General features: G+C 48.2%; 1 protein-coding gene and 1 pseudogene across 1 annotated transcript; both read left to right on the plus strand.

Annotated features, from left to right (window-relative positions):
* Positions 1-8,916: 8,916 nt before the first annotated feature.
* LOC139018350 (mas-related G-protein coupled receptor member X2-like) lies at positions 8,917-9,894 on the plus strand. Its single transcript, XM_070426983.1, has one exon. It carries the CDS (start codon positions 8,917-8,919, stop codon positions 9,892-9,894), a length of 978 nt encoding a protein of 325 aa, XP_070283084.1.
* Positions 9,895-10,512: 618 nt separating this feature from the next.
* Positions 10,513-12,462, plus strand: LOC139018351 (protein phosphatase 1 regulatory subunit 12C pseudogene; annotated as a pseudogene).
* The last annotated feature ends 4,392 nt before the right edge of the window (positions 12,463-16,854 follow it).

Raw genomic sequence — 16,854 nt, forward strand, 5'->3', positions numbered from 1 at the left:
TCATCAGGTACCTTTTCCATAACTACCCTCTCAATTTCCAAGGGAAACACTAAACTCCATCTCTCTCCTGAAACTCCCTCCTCACTCTTTTATCACTCTCAGATGCTGCCCTCCTGAGAATGTCCCCATCTCCCAACACCAAATCTATCAGCCAAACTGCCTCTGTGCTCACTTCGCTGCCTTTCCTCTCAGGCCAGGGAAGAGCTCTGCATTCTCCTACCCTAAACCATCCTTTCCACCTGCAGACAGGTTCCCACCCCTCTCCTCCACAGACACACTTATACAATTACTAGAGGCCCAGTGCACAAAATTCATGCACAGGGAAGGAGGATGTCCCTCAGCCCGGCTTGCACCCTCTCCAATCTGGGACCCCTTGGGTGATGTCTGCTGCCAGTTTAGGCCCAATCTCTGTGTGATCAGGCCTAAACTGGCAGTCAGAAATCCCTCTCCCAATCTGGGACTGCTGGCTCCTAATCGTTTGCCTGCCTGCCTGCCTGATCACCCCCTAACTGCTCCCCTGCCAACCTGATTGCCCTCAACTGCCCTCCCCTGCCAGCCTGATCGCCTCCAATTGCCCTGCCCTGTAGGCTTTGTCACTCCCAACTGCCCTCTCCTACTGGCCTGGTCGCCCCCAACTGCCCTCCCCTGCCAGCCTTATGGCCCACAACTGCCCTTCCCTGCTGACTTGGTCACCAACAACTGCCAAAAGTTTTGGTCTTTTATATTTCCACTAGAGGCCAGGTGCACAAAAATTTGTGCACTCGGTGGGGGGGAGGGTCCCCCAGCTCGGCCTGTGCCCTCTCACAGTCTGGGACCCCTCGGGAGATAATGACCTGCTGGCTTAGGCCTGCTCCCAGGTGGCAGAGGGCAGGCCCAATCCCTAAGTGCAGCCCTGGTCAGGCTCAGAGCAGGGCTGATTGGGGAGTTGGGGCGCCGCCCCATCATGCACAGAGCAGGGCGGATCGGGAGGTTGCAATGCCACCCTCAGTCACGCTCAGGGTAGACTGATTAGGGGGTTGGGGCACCGCCCCCTGTTACACTCAAGGCAGGGTCAATGGGGAGGTTGTGGCACCACCCCCTGTCACGCACAGAGCAGGGCCATCAGGGGGTTGGGGCGCTGCCCCCTGTCACTCACAGAGCAGGGCCAATCAGGGGGTTGGGGCGCTGCTCCCTGTCACTCACAGAGCAGGGCCGATCAGGGGGTTGGGGCGCTGCCCCCTGTCACTAACAGAGCAGGGTCCATCAGGGGGGTTGGGGCGCTGCCCCCTGTCACTCACAGAGCAGGGCCCATCAGGGGGTTGAGGAGCTCCCCCCTGCAACTCACAGAGTAGGGCCGATAGGGGAGCTGGGGCACCACCCCCTGTCACACACAGAGCAGGGCGGATCAGAGGGTTGGGGTGCTGCACCCTGTCACACTCAGGGCAGGGCCAATGGGGAGGTTATGGCTCTACCCTGTCACACACAGAGCAAGGCCTGTGGAGGGGGGTTGGGGCGCCACCCTCTATTACCCACAGAGCAGGGCCGATCAGGGGCTTGGGGCACTGCCACTGTCACACTCAGGGCAGGGCCGATGGAGAGGTTATGGTTCTACCCTGTCACACACAGAGCAGGGCCGATCAGGGGGTTGGTGCGCTGCACCCTGTCACACACAGAGCCACAGGGCAATTGGGGGATTGGGGAGCTCCTCCCTATCAGGCACAGAGCAGGGCTGATCAGGGGGTTTGGGCGCTGCCCCCTGTCACACTGATCCCGGTGCCGGGAGACATATTACCCTTTTACTATATAGAATAGAGGCCTGGTGCACAGGTAGGGGCCGGCTGGTTTGCCCTGAAGGGTGTCCTGGATCAGGGTGCCCACTGGGGTACCTGGCCAGTCTGGGTGAGGGGCTGAGGGCTGTTTTCCGGAAGCAAATGACTGAAGCTCCCAACCACTCCTTTTTTTTCTTTTTTTTTTTTTTTTTTATTCTGGGCCAGCTTTAGCTCTGAGGCCTCGCTGCTGAAAACATGGATACAATGTTGCGGTCCGGGGCTGACTGAAAGCCGGTTTTGTTTAGCTTCTTATTTGCAACATAGTAATAGTTGCTTAGAGTTGCAGTTGAGAGGCCAGCAAGTGAGGCAGGGAACGTTGGAGTCTGCAGTTCCTGGAGGAAGCAAGCCTCCCTGCTCGCTTCAGTGCATGGCTGCCGGCCGCCATCTTGGCTGACAGTTAATTTGCATAAGGATACACTGATTAGCCAATGGGAAGGGTAGCGGTCGTACGCCAATTACCATGTTTCTCTTTTATTAGTGTAGATGAGTAAAATATAATTCTATGTAATTTTAATTATTTTCATCTCTGTCATTATTACTTTGGTTTCTCTCCATATGTTTTTTTTTTTTTTCCATTTGTGGGTTTAAAGTTTATTTTTTTATTTTTTTTATTTTTGTTTTTGTTTTTTAATTAAATCTTTATTGTTCAGATTATTACATTTGTTCCTCTTTTTTCCCCCCATAACTCCCCTCCTTCCAGCTCCCACCCCACCCTCCACCCTCACTCCCCACCCACTGTGTTCATCCATAGGTGCATGATTTTTGTCCAGTCACTTCCCGCATCTCCCACACCCCTTTTCCCCCCAAGAATAGTCATTCTATTCCCTTTCTATATCCCTGATTCTATTATAATCACCAGTTCATTCTGTACATCAGGTTATTTATTCACTTGATTCTTAGATTCATTTGTTGATAGATGCATGTTTGTTGTTCATAATTTGTATCTTTACCTTTTTCTTCTTCTTCCTCTTCTTAAAGGATACCTTTCAGCATTTCATATAATACTGGTTTGGCGGTGATGAACTCCTTTAGCTTTTCCTTATCTGTGAAGCTCTTTATCTGACCTTCAATTCTGAATGATAGCTTTGCTGGATAAAGTACTCTTGGTTGTAGGTTCTTGGTATTCAGCACTTTGAATATTTCTTGCCATTCCCTTCTGGCCTGCAAAGTTTCTGTTGAGAAATCAGCTGACAGTCGTATGGGTATTCCCTTGTAGGTAATTGAGCCTCTTTCTCTTGCTGCTTTTAAGATTTTCTCTTTGTCTTTTGCTCTTGGCATTTTAATGATGATGTGTCTTGGTGTGGTCCTCTTTGGATTCCTTTTGTTTGGGGTTCTCTGCGCTTCTTGGACCTGTAAGTCCATTTCTTTCTCCAGATGGGGGAAGTTTTCTGCCATTATTTCTTGAAATAGGTTTTCAATATCTTGCTGTCTCTCATCTTCTGGCACTCCAATAATTCTGATATTAGACCGCTTAAAGCTGTCCCAGAGGCTCCTTACACTATCTTCACACTTTCGGATTCTTTTTTCATTTTGCTTTTCCAATTGGGTGTTTTTTGTCGAATCTTTGGTTTGATTATTGTGCTCCTCTGGTCTGCTATTGGGTATAATATTCTTTATTTCAGTCCGTGTATGCTTACTTTCTAATTTCTTTATCGTAGCATCGAGGGTCTCATTAGTTTTCGTGAGGCTCTGCACAAATTTATGGCAAGCCCTCAAAATTGCGATTCTTAGCTCCATATCCTCCATTTCTGTCATGTTTTTTTGTCTCCGCATCTTTTATGCTTTCTTGGTGCACCCCTTTGTGGTCTCTGTGCACAGTCTTGTTCTAGCCAAGCCTTAATTGTTGTAGTTAACACTAGAGGGATTTGACCACCAGGCCGACTGGCTATAGGAATCAGCTGTATGGAAAACGTCTGCCTTCTGGGGAGGCGCTAATCCAGCCTTTGCCTGAGGCGATCGGCAAATGGCTGTGCGCAGGGAGCAGTTATGGCCGCGCTCAGTCCCGTTCCCAGAGGCTCTGCTTCTCAGAACCCCGGCAGCCGCTGCAAACCTCGGAGAGAAAGCTGCCCTCAGGTTCCAACTGATGCCGGATAATCCCGCTTCTCCCGTTTGAGTCTGGGTCCCTAGAGACTCGCCCGGATCCGGAGCCCAGAGTCTGAGACTCACTCCCGACAGAAAACGACAACCGCGCCCTCAGCCACCAGCCCACTTTGCGCGCGCACCTCGGTACCTTTGTATTTTCCACACTGCGCCGCCTCTGAGCCTCGATTTGCTGTTCTCTTTCCTTCTAGTTGTAGAGTCTCTCTTCAGCCAGCCTTCCTGTGGTTCTGGGTGATGTCCGTTCCGTCTTTTAGTTGTATTTTTGAAATGGTTGTTTGCGGCAGCGGTCTCCGGTGTTTACCTACACCGCCATCTTGGTCTCTCTCCCTCTCCATATGTTTAAGAGCCATTTTTATTTTGAGAAGTTGTGAATTTATGACCTATAATCATTTTCTTATTGGCTTGCTAGATTTTTGAATTATCATTTTACAGGAACTTTTACAAATAGGGGAACTAGTAATTTTTCTTTTATATGAGTTACCAATATTTTTCCCAACTCATTTTTCATCTTTTGATTGTGATGGTTCATGCCATGCCAAAAAAATTTTATATTATCATCCTTATTAATCTTTTCTTTAATGCCTTCTGAATTTTGTGCTACACTTTGAAAGTCTTTCCCAACATTGAGAGAGAAAAAAAACTTTCCTATGGTTTCTCCAGGTACTAATATAGTTTCATTATTTTTAAGTATTTGGATTATATATGGATTTATCCTAATATCAGATGCAAAGTATGTTTTCAACTGTATTTATTTTACTTTTTAATATATTTTTATTGATTTCAGAGATGAAGAAAGAGAGATAGAAGCATCAATGAGGAGAGAGAATCATTGATTGGCTGCCTCCTGCATGCCCCACACTGAGAATCAAGCCCATAACCCGGGAATGTGCCCGAACTGGGAATCAAACTGTGACCTCCTGGTTCACAGGTCGATGATCAAGCACTGAGCCACGCCAACTGGCCAGGCCAACTTTATTTTATTTTATTTTATCTTATTTTATTTTATTTTATTTTATATGACCACCAGTGATCCCAATTCCATTCACCAAATAGTTCATGTTACACCCACTACTTTAATATACATTTTTTTGTCATATAATAAATTCCCATATGCATTTCGGTCTAATTCTGAGACTTTTGTTTCATTGACCAGTTTTCCTACATTTGGCTTTCTGGATCCAACTCCTCCTCAACTTCTAATAAACAAAGACCCCATCAGACTTTCTCTCTTTTCACTCTACTGCTCGGTCAGACCTTTGAGGATAAGCTCCAAAAGGCCTTGCTCTAGTTTATGGTTGTTGTTAACAATAACATTCCATTGCCTGAAATAATGCCTATGACACATGCCTAAGTCTATGTTAGTTTGCTATGGCTGCCATAAAAAGTACCACAGACTGGGTGGCTTAAACAACAGAAATTTATTTTCTCACAATTCTGAAGGCTAAAATTCTGAGATCAAGGTATTGGGAAGGTTGTCAGGCTCTGAGGCCTCTCTTCTTGGTTTATAGATGGTATCTTCTCTTTGTGTCCTCACATGTATCTGTGTCCTGATCTCCCCTTCCTATAAGGATGCCAGTCATGTTAGATAATTACTCACTATAGAAACCTCATTTTAACTTATTTACCTCTCTAAAGACCCTATCTGCAACTAGCCAGATAGCTTGAAATAAGACTTCAGCATATAAACTTTGGGGGACACAATTCAGTCTATAATAAGATCTTCATTAAATACTAGAGGCCTGATGCACAAAATTTGTGCAAGAGTAGGGCTTCCTTCTCCCAGCTGCCAGCACAGGCTTCCCTTCCAGCACTCAGACCTGGGCTTGCCTCAAAGCCCCAGCTTCATCCAGAAGGTCATCCGGAAGGACGTCCAGTCTAATTAGCATATTACACCTTTATTATTATAGATTTGCTGAATGAACCCACTGAGGAACTTTTCTGAATATTTGAAATAGTTTCTAATCCAAATGACATTAAGAAAATAACAAGTAACTCACCCTGGCCAGTGTGGCTCAGTTAGTGAGAGCATTGTCCCATACGCCGAAAGGTCTTGAGTTCCATTCTAGGTCAGGCCTCAACCTAGGTTGAGGGTTTGATCCCCAGTTGGGGTGTGTCCGAGAGGCAACCAATTGATGTTTCTCGCATCGGTGTTTCTCTGTCTCCCTTCATCTCTCTAAAAAAAACCAATAAGCATATCTTCAGATGAGGATTTTAAAAGAGTACACAAGTAACTTAATTTGACTGTAGCATGAGGCACATGAAAGGAAAACATAAGAGATAAGAGTTAAATTTTTAATATTGACAACAAATAAAAATAAATTTTAAAATTAGATAAAGTGGAAGAGGGAAGAAGAATGTTCTGTGTGCTGAACTCCTTATGTTTAAAAGGGATGCCGCTGGAACCGGTTTGGCTCAGTGGATAGAGCGTCGGCCTGTGGACTGAAAGGTCCCAGGTTTGATTCCGGTCATCGATTCCGGTCAAGGGCATGTACCTTGGTTGCGGGCACATCCCCAGTGGGGGGTGTGCAGGAGGCAGCTGATTGATGTTTCTCTCTCATCGATGTTTCTAGCTCTCTGTCTCTCTCCCTTCTTCTCTGTAAAAAATCAATAAAAATATATTTTAAAAAAATAAAAAATAAAAAAAAATAAAAGGGATGCCAATTGATCTACTTCTTCATGTTCATAAATTAAAAATATAACTTTAAGTTTATGGTTCAGAGCTAATAATAAAGGAAGTAAGAATAGGTTGAACTTCGAAGAATAGGATTCAGTGAGCCTGTCACCTTGTATATACTTCTCTCTCGTTTAGAGGGAAATTATACACAAGAATGCATATTGCTGTGATAATTTAAAAAAAAACACACAAGAATAGTGGGTTTGGGCCATGGTGGATTTCCAATAACTCTATGATATACTTTATTCTTTAGTTTTAAAGCCTCACAATGCAAACTCACATTGTTTGACATTGCTCCCCAGGCTCAATCTTCAACTATAGATTCCACAACAGTGATTACCAGGAGGATGACCGGATGGGGTAGGATGGCAGTGGCTGACATGTGAGTGGACATGGGGCAAATGATAAGAAACATCTCAGTAACTGATCATGTCCCAAACAGCTCTGGTCTCTGACTTGCCCACAGTCCTGGCACAGGAAATTGCAAGGTCTGTCCAATATCTTGATAAACCTTCCTTAGTCACCAGCTTTCAGTCCAGCTCCTTCACACATCTCCTGATTTAGAAGGCAGAGACGTGTCTCTGGCATCACTCAATCCCAGGAAGACTCTCCCCTTCAGCACAGGTCAGCTCGCCACCTCAGGCCAGAAGAATGGAAGAAAGGTAAGAATATATACCCAGAACTCATTTATGTCCAAAGCCAGTTATGGTTTTTGCTCTAAGTTCCCATCCCCATGGTTCCCAGGCACTACATGCAGGGGTCCTGGTGCATCCTTCAGGGAAAAGCAGGAGACATGAAGCTCTCCTCTAGTGTCTTTGGGTGCAACAACTCTGACTGTTGGAGATGCAAATGGGTCAACAAGAACCTTTCTCTCTTCTGATCCATTTCCCAACAGGCTCCCCTTTATTCCAACCATTCAAATCTGGTGTCATGGAGAGAACATTGCCTCAAATATTAATTTAGGGAGCAAAGTAAAATGTGAGCATTGCTTCCCAAGTCGGAACTGTTGTTTACCCAGATTTCACTTTTTTCCTTTTTCCCCTCTTCTCTTGTGGATATGGCAGAGTGCCAGGAGTAAACAGCCCAAACTGGGGTAAATGGGGGATGTTTCATGAGGGACTATTGAGCGGGCTTAAAAGAAAGTGACAATGCATGGTGAAGCACCCTTAGGAAAGAAACAGAGGAGAACTTTTTTCACCCTGAGGCTTAAAGGGACCTGGGAAAGAGCAAGTGCACAGATAGAGCAGAGCTGTAATCATAGCAGCAGCAATAGGAAGGACCACCAGCCAGGAGGAGGAGCAGGCCCAGGCCAACACACTGCCCAGAGGGAGAGAGCCAGGAGATGAAAAGGCCAAATCTCTTTTTCCCTGCCCTCCAGTCTCCTGGTAGCAACCAGAAATCAGAAGGACATGATCTCACTGATGAGATACCATCATTACCAGGAAAACCCCTGGGTGGGCTCAGGCTGCCTGTCACTGTGTCCAATAACGAAAGCAGGGTTGAATCATATAAGGTGTATATTGAGAAGGCTAGCCAACCAAGAAGACAGGGTGCTTACAAGCCTTCAAATCCTGTCTTACAGCAAGGTACAGGGGACAGGATTATAAAGGAGAAAGGACCAGGGTGAGGCTGGGAACGGAATGCAGCTACATGCAGCCCTGGAGGTCTGCAGACATCAGCTATTGTCCTTTAGTCATCAGGAGATGAGATGATGTTGATGAGCTGACATACTGAGCCACTTTGAGCCCAGTTCACGCAGCCATCCTCACACCTGCCCTAGCAAGAGATCACATTCCCTTCATGTCCCTAAAGCATGGTCTTTCTCCTTGGTGGATGGGGCCGTTAGTCATGAGGGTGGACTGTAGTCATCTCTGCTCTTCCTGACTTCATGCAGCTGAGGGGGAAACTCCAGCTGAGGACAGACCTAATACTTGGGTCCAGAGCCCTCTCCTGGTCTGTCACATTCTATTCCAGTCATTGATCTCCTTCTCCAGAACATTCTGGGGACCTGACATCACCTCTGGACAATGAGTGGAAGCTGTGGTAGGGGGGCATGGTGGGACTACAGAATGTCCCCATGTCAGTAGCAGGTTTGTGTTGCAGTAGAGCAAGCCCAGGCTCTAGAGTCAGAGGGAGAACTGGGTTTGAATCCAGGTCCAGGACTCCAAGGCTGGGCCTTTCATAATATCTTAACCTCTGGACCCTCCTTTCCTGGTTCTGTAACATGGGACAGCAATAGCCCACAGCTTGATGGCTCTGAGAATCATTGATCATACCAGTGCCCAACTCTTGTTTTCTTCCAGGGTCACCACTGCAGGGATTGAGAGCACAAATATGACTGTCACAGCCTGGGGGACCGAGCTCACACCAACCAATGGAAGTGACCAGGCTCTTGCTAAATGGAACATAGCCACCCTGACCCCAGACGTGCTGGTCTTCACCATGGCCCTGGTGGGGCTGGCAGGGAACGCGGTGGTGCTCTGGCTGCTGGGCTTCCGCATGCGCAGGAACGCCTTCTCTGTCTACATCCTCAACCTGGCAGGGGCCGACTTCCTATTCCTCTGCTACCTATTTATACAGAGTCTAGTTTACGTTTTCAGGTTTTATTTTGTCAGTCAAGTAATTATATTTCTCTCACCTGTGTCAACCTTTGCCTACATCTCAGGCCTGAGCTTTCTCAGCGCCATCAGCACAGAGCGCTGCCTGTCTGTCCTGTGGCCCATCTGGTACCGCTGCCGCCGCCCCAGACACCTGTCAACCATCATGTGTGCCCTGCTCTGGGCCCTGTCCCTGCTGCTGAGCATCCTGGATAAAAATTTCTCTTGGATTCTGTTTGATTTATTAAGCCGTTCCATGTGTCGGGTATTTGACTTCATCGCTGCGGCGTGGCTGATTTCGTTATTTGTGCTTCTCTCTGGGTCCAGCCTGGCCCTGATGACCAGACTGCTGTGTGGCTCCCACCGGGTGCCGCCCACCAGACTCTACATGACCGTTGTGATCACAGTGCTGGTCTTCCTCCTCTGTGGCCTGCCCTTCGGTATCAACTGGTTCATCATATTCTGGATTCCAAATGAATCTCATACCTTCTTTGATCTTTCCATACCGGTAGTACTTCTTTCCTGTGTCAACAGCTGTGCCAACCCCATCATTTACTTCTTCGTTGGCTCCTTCAGGCAGCGTTGGTGGAAGCAGAGACACACCCTGAGACTGGTTCTCCAGAGGGCTCTGCAGGACACTCCTGAGGTGGATGAACCTGGAGAAAGCCTTCCTAGGGAAACCCTGGCCATGTCGGGAAGCAGTCTGGGGCAATGATGAGAGCCTCTGTCCTGATCAGTCTGGAGTAACTTTGAGACTCACTGCTGCCCTGCCAGGCTTGGAAAGTATCTAGTCTTCTCTCAGCCTCAGCGTCAGAATGTGTCAGTGATTCCCCAATCTCTTCAAATAGGTTGTTTTTAATCTGACTGCTCTAGTTTTTCTCATTAGTCTGAAAATTATGCCTTGCCACCGTTTCTGACATTACCATTAAATTTCTCATGTAATCATCCTCTGAATTTATTTATTGAATGCTTTTTCTTTACAAGTGGATCTGAAAAGTCTTCTTGAAATACTTGGCCTTGAACTGATAACTATAATTTACCTAGTAAGTACCCTATGTCACATTCGCCAGCCACACTAACCTTTTAAAAAGGCAAGGAGAGATAAACAGGAACTGGAAAAATAGAAATGGGAAAAGAGGCAATTTATAGTGTTATCCTATCTAATAATAGATAGACATGGTAATTGACCATACCTTCGCTACACCTCCCATTGGCTAATCAGCGTGATATCCAAATTAACTGCCAACAAAGATGGCGGCTAATTTGCATACTGCAGGCAGGGTGGGTCACCGGGACCCAGGAGCCACCTTTCCTGCGGCCAGTGTTCGTGATCATGATTGGAAAGCCAGGCTGCAGGCAAGGCAGCCCCCTGGAACCCAGGAGCCCGTCAGTGAGGTCTGCAGGCGAAGCAGTGATCAAGCTATGAGGGGGATGGTGGGGGGTGGAAGGAGCTACAGGAGCAGCTCTGGCCAAAGACGAAGACTTCCACCAGAGCGAGGAGCCAAGAGCTGCTTGGGGGCTCAGGCCTGTGGGAAAGCAGGCACCGTGAGCTGGTGATCCCAACGTCCTGATAGCGTTGGAGGTGGTGTTGGGACTGGGACTGGCGAATGGGCAGAAGATGGCACTGATTGGGCCAATTGCTATGATGCCCACTGTAGCCAGCAAACTGCCTGATCAGGGGTTGGGGCCAGCAGCCAACCTCACAGCCCCTCCCCCATGCCGGCCTTCCCCTGATCAGACTCTCCCATCCCGATCAAGAGCAGGGTGCACAGAGCCTGGACCCTTCCTGGCAGCCCTGAGTCCCTGGGGCTGAGAATTCTGATGGCCCTGCCCAGAGAGTAGAGGTGCCTGAGGGGCAGGGACAGGGACCACAGGCCTCCAGGGAGCACTGCAGAGTTTTCAATGAGAGGAGAGGGCCTGTGAAGGGGGAGAAGGTGAAGCCAGTGGACATCAGCCCAGAATCCAGCCCTTCCCCTCCAGAGGCAGTAGGACCTAAACCCAGAACCCCAGCACAAATTGGAAGAGCCTGAGGGAGCTTCAGGAAGCTCTACGCAAAGCTGCACATTGAGAACGAGAGACTTCGTGAAGCCCTGACCCAGGCCACGCTGCGGCTGGAGCAACTCAAGGTGGAGCTGGAGTGCACCATGCAGAGGCAAGAGCACTTTGCAGAGAGGCCAGCCATCCTGGAGCTGGCGAGATTTGAGTGTAGGGCCCTAGTGTGCAAGGCTGCTGAACTGGGAGAGGAGCTGAAGGGCCTGTCCAATCTCCAAGCTGACAACCAGCGCCTCAAGGATGAGAATGTGGCCCTGATCTGCATCATCAGCAAACTGTCCAAGTGACCCCAGAGGACTTGCCCCTGCACCCGCATTTATACAGCTGCTTTTGCCACATGCACCCCTTCCCTGTGTGAACATGAGTGATAGGGCTTTTGAGGAGTCTCTGAGAAGCCATAACCTCCCTTGAGATCTCCAGGTTAGGAGGGGAGGACAGAGCCCCCAGGAGCCAAGGGGGCCATCTGAGGCCAGGATGGAGATGGGAAGCTGAGCCAGGTAGGGGGACCAGGGCTGCAGGCAGAACCAGAAAGGAACTGAGGACCAGGAAGTGCCAGGACCAGTAGCCAGGACCAGAGTGGTCACCCAGAGGTCCCTCTCATGTGTGCTGCCACCAGTCACCCCTCCAGCCCCTGAGCATGGATCCTAGAATGTACCAACCATCCCGCCGACCTGGACCAGGTGAGCCTGTATATAGGGTCCGTGTGCAATAAGAAGGGACGTCTTCTATTTTTTGCTGCCCCTTCCCCATCGCTGTCCCGGGCGGGGGAGAAGGTATTTTTCAGGCATAGCACAGGCACCACAAGTAAAAGTTGTGAAGTTGCAAAAAAAAAAAAAAAAAAAAAAGAAGAGCAGGCCAGCCGGCGAAACACCCTCTCTCTTCCCACCACCCTCTGTCCCCCTGGCCAGCCCTGCACTTGATCAACCTGCCCCACCACAATAGGCCCACAGCCCCTCCCCGTGACTGTCAGCCCCTGATTGCACCCCCTCCACCCCAAGAGGGGGCAGGGCTGGGAGGCAACCTCCTGCAACACCTCCCCAGGCTGGCCCCAGACATGGCCCAGCATTGGGCCAAGTCGGAGAAGGTGAAGCTGTGGGAGGTGTCTGTGGCTGCCCTCCACTCCCTCCTGGAGCCCTTCATCTACCTGGCCAGCAAGATGACCCAGCCCCAGAGCAAGTCCGCCTTCCCCCTCAGCCATAAGAACAAGGGCAGCAGCTCCTTGGATGGCTGAAGAGCTGCCATCCCTTCTTCACCTCCCCAACCCCAGTCCAGCTTCTGGGGCTTTGGAGGATGGGTTGAAGGGAAAGACAACTCCCACTAGGGCAGGCAGCTGGGCAGTTCCAGGCTCGGGCCACTTTGGCTTCCTCCAAAATCCGGGAAGTGCAAGTAATCTAGGTTAGTGCCCCCAGTCTCTTCCTCCACCCCAGCTTCCATCCTATCTACCCCTCTGTGACCTGGGGCAGATGTGGATCAGGGTCCCTCCCCCCTGCCATGGTTGGGAAGCAGAGCTTCCCCACAGAAGTGCCACGTCTAGGGTCTGGTTCTGATCATGGGTCCCACACCTCTGGGCTTCTGCCACACACACACACACAAACACTTATGGCACCAGCCTAGACTCCAGGGGAAGGGTATCCAGGTATCATGTATGCGTGTGCATCCTGGTGTTAGGGGTGCCTCCTCACCCAGCACCCTGACCTTGTTCCCATCTGTGCCGTGGCTGGAAGAAGCCAGCCTCCTGGGTAGTGTGATTTTCTATTTGACCTCCTGCCCCAATTGTTTCACTTCCTCTTCCTGCTTCATTAGTTGAGGTGGAATGGTATGATGACTGGGTTGATTTACCAAGGGGCTTTGTTACCCAGCAAGGTTTTCTCTCTCTGAGCTTTCGTTTCCTTATCTGTACAGTGAAAGGAGTTCCTTAGATGGCCTTCAGATCCTCTCCAGCCCTATGACTTTATAATGCCCCTGGCTTTGGGCCAGCTGACTGTCCCCTTTGTTTCTTCTCCCTCTTCAAGGTGTTATGCCTATGGGCCCTGGAGGCTGGGACTCTGCTCTCCGACAACCGCCAGGGGGCAGGAGTGCACTATCTACTCTAGTTGCCAGAATGGCTGCTTAGTGCCCACTGGGGAACTTCACACCCCTGGGGGCTGGTCTTCACTCCTCCCTGTGGTTGTTTTCAGCTATTAGCTGGACTTTATTTATAAATTACCTGTTATAAGTTAGTATGCTGCCATGGTGAAGGCTGGACAAGGTGCTCCTCTAGCCCTTCTTACCTCATGCCTCAGCAGAACAAGGCCAACAGTAGTAGCTTCTCAGGAGCGGACAGAACTGTTGGGGCTCAGAAGGATGGTTACACGCTCAACATGCTGTAAGGTGAGCTCATGACCCACAACTTCCTGGGCCCACTTCGTGCTTCTCTCTGGGCTTCTGATGGGCACCACTACCATAGGTGAACCCTATAGCCGGGCCACATCCAGTACATGCCCCTTCCCAAAACAGGGAGGTGAGCAGGGGCAGGCGGTCCCAGGCTGGGCAAGTCAAATTAGGGCATATACAGGCTCGGGCTTAAAGTTCATTTATTGATGCACTGGACACAATAAAACCACAACTGTTATCAAAAAAAAAAAAGTGGGAATATGCTAATTGACTCTCGCACCATCGCAAAGATGGTGGCTGGCGCCCGCAGCCAATAAGGACGGAATATGCTAATTGACTGTCCTGCCCTCAAAGATGGCGGTGCCCACCGCCACAAGATGGCCGGCAGAGGAGGGCAGTTGTGGGTGATCAGCCAGTAGGGGAGGGCAGTTACGGGTAACCAGGCCAGCAGAGGAGGGCAGGTAGGGGCGACCAGGCCAGCAAGGGAGGGCAGTTAGGAGTGACCAGGCCAGCAGGGGAGGGCAATTGGGGGGGACCAGGCCGGCAGGGGAGGGCAACCAGGCTGGCAGGGGAGGGCAATTGGGGATGACTGGGCCAGTAGGGGAGGGCAGTGGGAGGAGACCAGGACGGCAGGTGAGGGCAGTTGGGGACCATTGGGCCAGCCGGGTAGTGGTAAGGAAGTGATCAGGCAAGCAGACAGAAGCGGTTAGGACCAATCAGGCAGGCAGGCAGCCAACGGTTGGGAGTCACCAGTCCCGGATTGTGAGGGGTCCCAGATGGAGAGGGTGCAGGCTGGTCTAAGGGACACCCCCCCCCCCAGTGCACAAATTTCATGCACCGGGCCACTAGTTGTTATTAAAAGTACAAAGGTTGTTTACAAAATGGTGACCAGTGTTCAAATAAGTTTCATTCCCCGTGACACCCCAAATATATGGTCATAGTTGCTAAAACTCTCTTAAGAATGATCAGCCCAGCCCGTGTAGCTCAGTGTTTGAGTGTTGACCTATGAACCAGGAGGACACAGTTCAATTCCTGGTCAGGGCACATGCTCGGGTTGGAGTCTCGGTCCTCCATGGAGGCCATGCAGGAGGCAGCCAATCAATGATTCTCTCTCATTACTGATGTTTCTATTTCTCTCTCCCTCTATTCTCCTCTCTCTGAAATCAATTAAAAAAATTTTTTTAATGGATCATTGGCTGAAGTGCAGTGAGTAATGAGCCATGTCTCGTGTGGCCTTGAAGTGTCAGAAGTTGGCATAAGTTTTGCAAAATGAGTTAGAGTCAACTCTACAATACTGTCAGGTCCAGACATCACCAGCAAGGTCACCCAAGCAGGACAAGCCAAAGAGGAAAGTCCTGCTCTCCTGACACTGACTCTAGGATATATTCAACCCTACAGGGTCTGAAACCACATCTAGAAACAACAGGCAGGTGGAACAAGGACAAGGGTTGGGGGAAGTGGGAAGCGAGAAACAAAAGAATGCACCCTCTTCTGGACTACAGTCTTTTTGCCTGCAAAAGGCCACATTGGAGCAGGAGAGATGGTCCATCTTTCAATTAAACTCAATGTTTTATGCCTCATATAAAACTTCAACTCTACTTGTTTACAGCTTTGATATGGATGATGGCATAAGAGTTGGTAACCGGTTATCAGAAATCTCATATTTAAATTCTGCATGATATCTCCTACCTCTTTTGAGATGTAGTATCTATAGTATCTTGATATTAAGATCCGAGCTGCCTAGGGCAGTTGAAACTAAAGAGAAACTGAACAAATGGGACTACATCAAAATAAAAAGCTTCTGCACAGCAAAAGAAACCATCAACAAAACAACAAGAAAACCCACCTCTTGGGAAAACATATTTGCCAACGTCATATCTGATAAGGGCTTAATCTCAAAAATTTATAGGGAACTCATACAACTTAACAAAAAGAAGATAAACAATCCAATCAAAAAATGGGCAAAGGATCTAAATAGACACCTTTCAAAAGAGGACATTCAGAAAGCCAAGAGGCATATGAAAACATGCTCAAAGTCACTAATCATCCGAGAGATGCAAATCAAAACAACAATGAGGTACCATCTCACACCTGTCAGAATGGCCATCATCAACAAATCAACAAACGACAAGTGCTGGAGAGGATGTGGAGAAAAAGGAACACTTGTGCACTGCTGGTGGGAATGCAGACTGGTGCAGCCACTATGGAAGGCAGTATGGAGGTTCCTCAAAAAATTGGAAATGGAACTCCCATTTGACCCTGTGATCCCACTACTAGGAATATATCCCAAGAAACCAGAAACACCTATCAGAAAGGATATATGTAACCAGATGTTCATAGCAGCACAATTCACCATAGCTAAGATCTGGAAACAGCCTAAGTGCCCATCAGTAGATGAATGGATTAGAAAACTGTGGTACATCTACACGATGGAATACTATGCTGCTGTTAAAAAGAAGGAACTCCTACCATTTGCAACATCATGGATGGAACTGGAGAGCATTATGCTAAGTGAAACAAGCCAGTCAATGAAGGAAAAATACCACATGATCTCACTCATTCATGGATAATAAAGACCATTACAAACTTTTGAACAATAATAGATACAGAGGCAGAGCTGCCTCAAACTGATTGTCAAACTGCAGTGGGAAGGCCAGAGAGAGTTGGGGGGCAGGAGGGAGGGGAGTAAGAGATCAACCGAAGGACTTGTATGCATGCATATAAGCATAACTAATGGACATAAGAACTGGGGGGTAAGGGAGGGTAGGAGTTTGTCAAGGGCGGGGGGGAAAAAAGGACACTTATGTAATACCCTTTGTAATACTTTAAGCGAAAAATAAAAAAAAATTTAAAAAAATTAAAAAAAAAAAAGATCCGAGCTGTTTTAACATCCTGTTACACATGTGAGAGAATAATGCCTATCAACTTCAAGAGCTCTGAAGAGATCAGTGAGTGAAAGTTAGGCCTTTAACTATAATTGCAAAATTTTATTTATTCAATTATAAAGAAATATTGGAAGCAAATATGATAAAATTTTAATATGTACTTAAATTTAATGGTGGTTGTGTGAATGCTTATTATATTATCTCATGGACTACATGCCTAGTTTACAATCTTCTTTCCAGCATAAACCTTGTTCTCATTCTTGGTAACTGCTATATGCATGTAGCTAGTAAATCCAACAAACTTTTCAATCTGATTAATTATAGACCAACAACAAGTTGCAAAATTACTGCAGAGAGTTCCTGTC

The sequence above is a fragment of the Myotis yumanensis genome, unplaced genomic scaffold (assembly GCF_028538775.1).
Source record: "Myotis yumanensis isolate MYYU_CA2020_CCGP unplaced genomic scaffold, mMyoYum1.0.hap1 SCAF_10, whole genome shotgun sequence".
NCBI classification, from domain to species: domain Eukaryota; kingdom Metazoa; phylum Chordata; class Mammalia; order Chiroptera; family Vespertilionidae; genus Myotis; species Myotis yumanensis.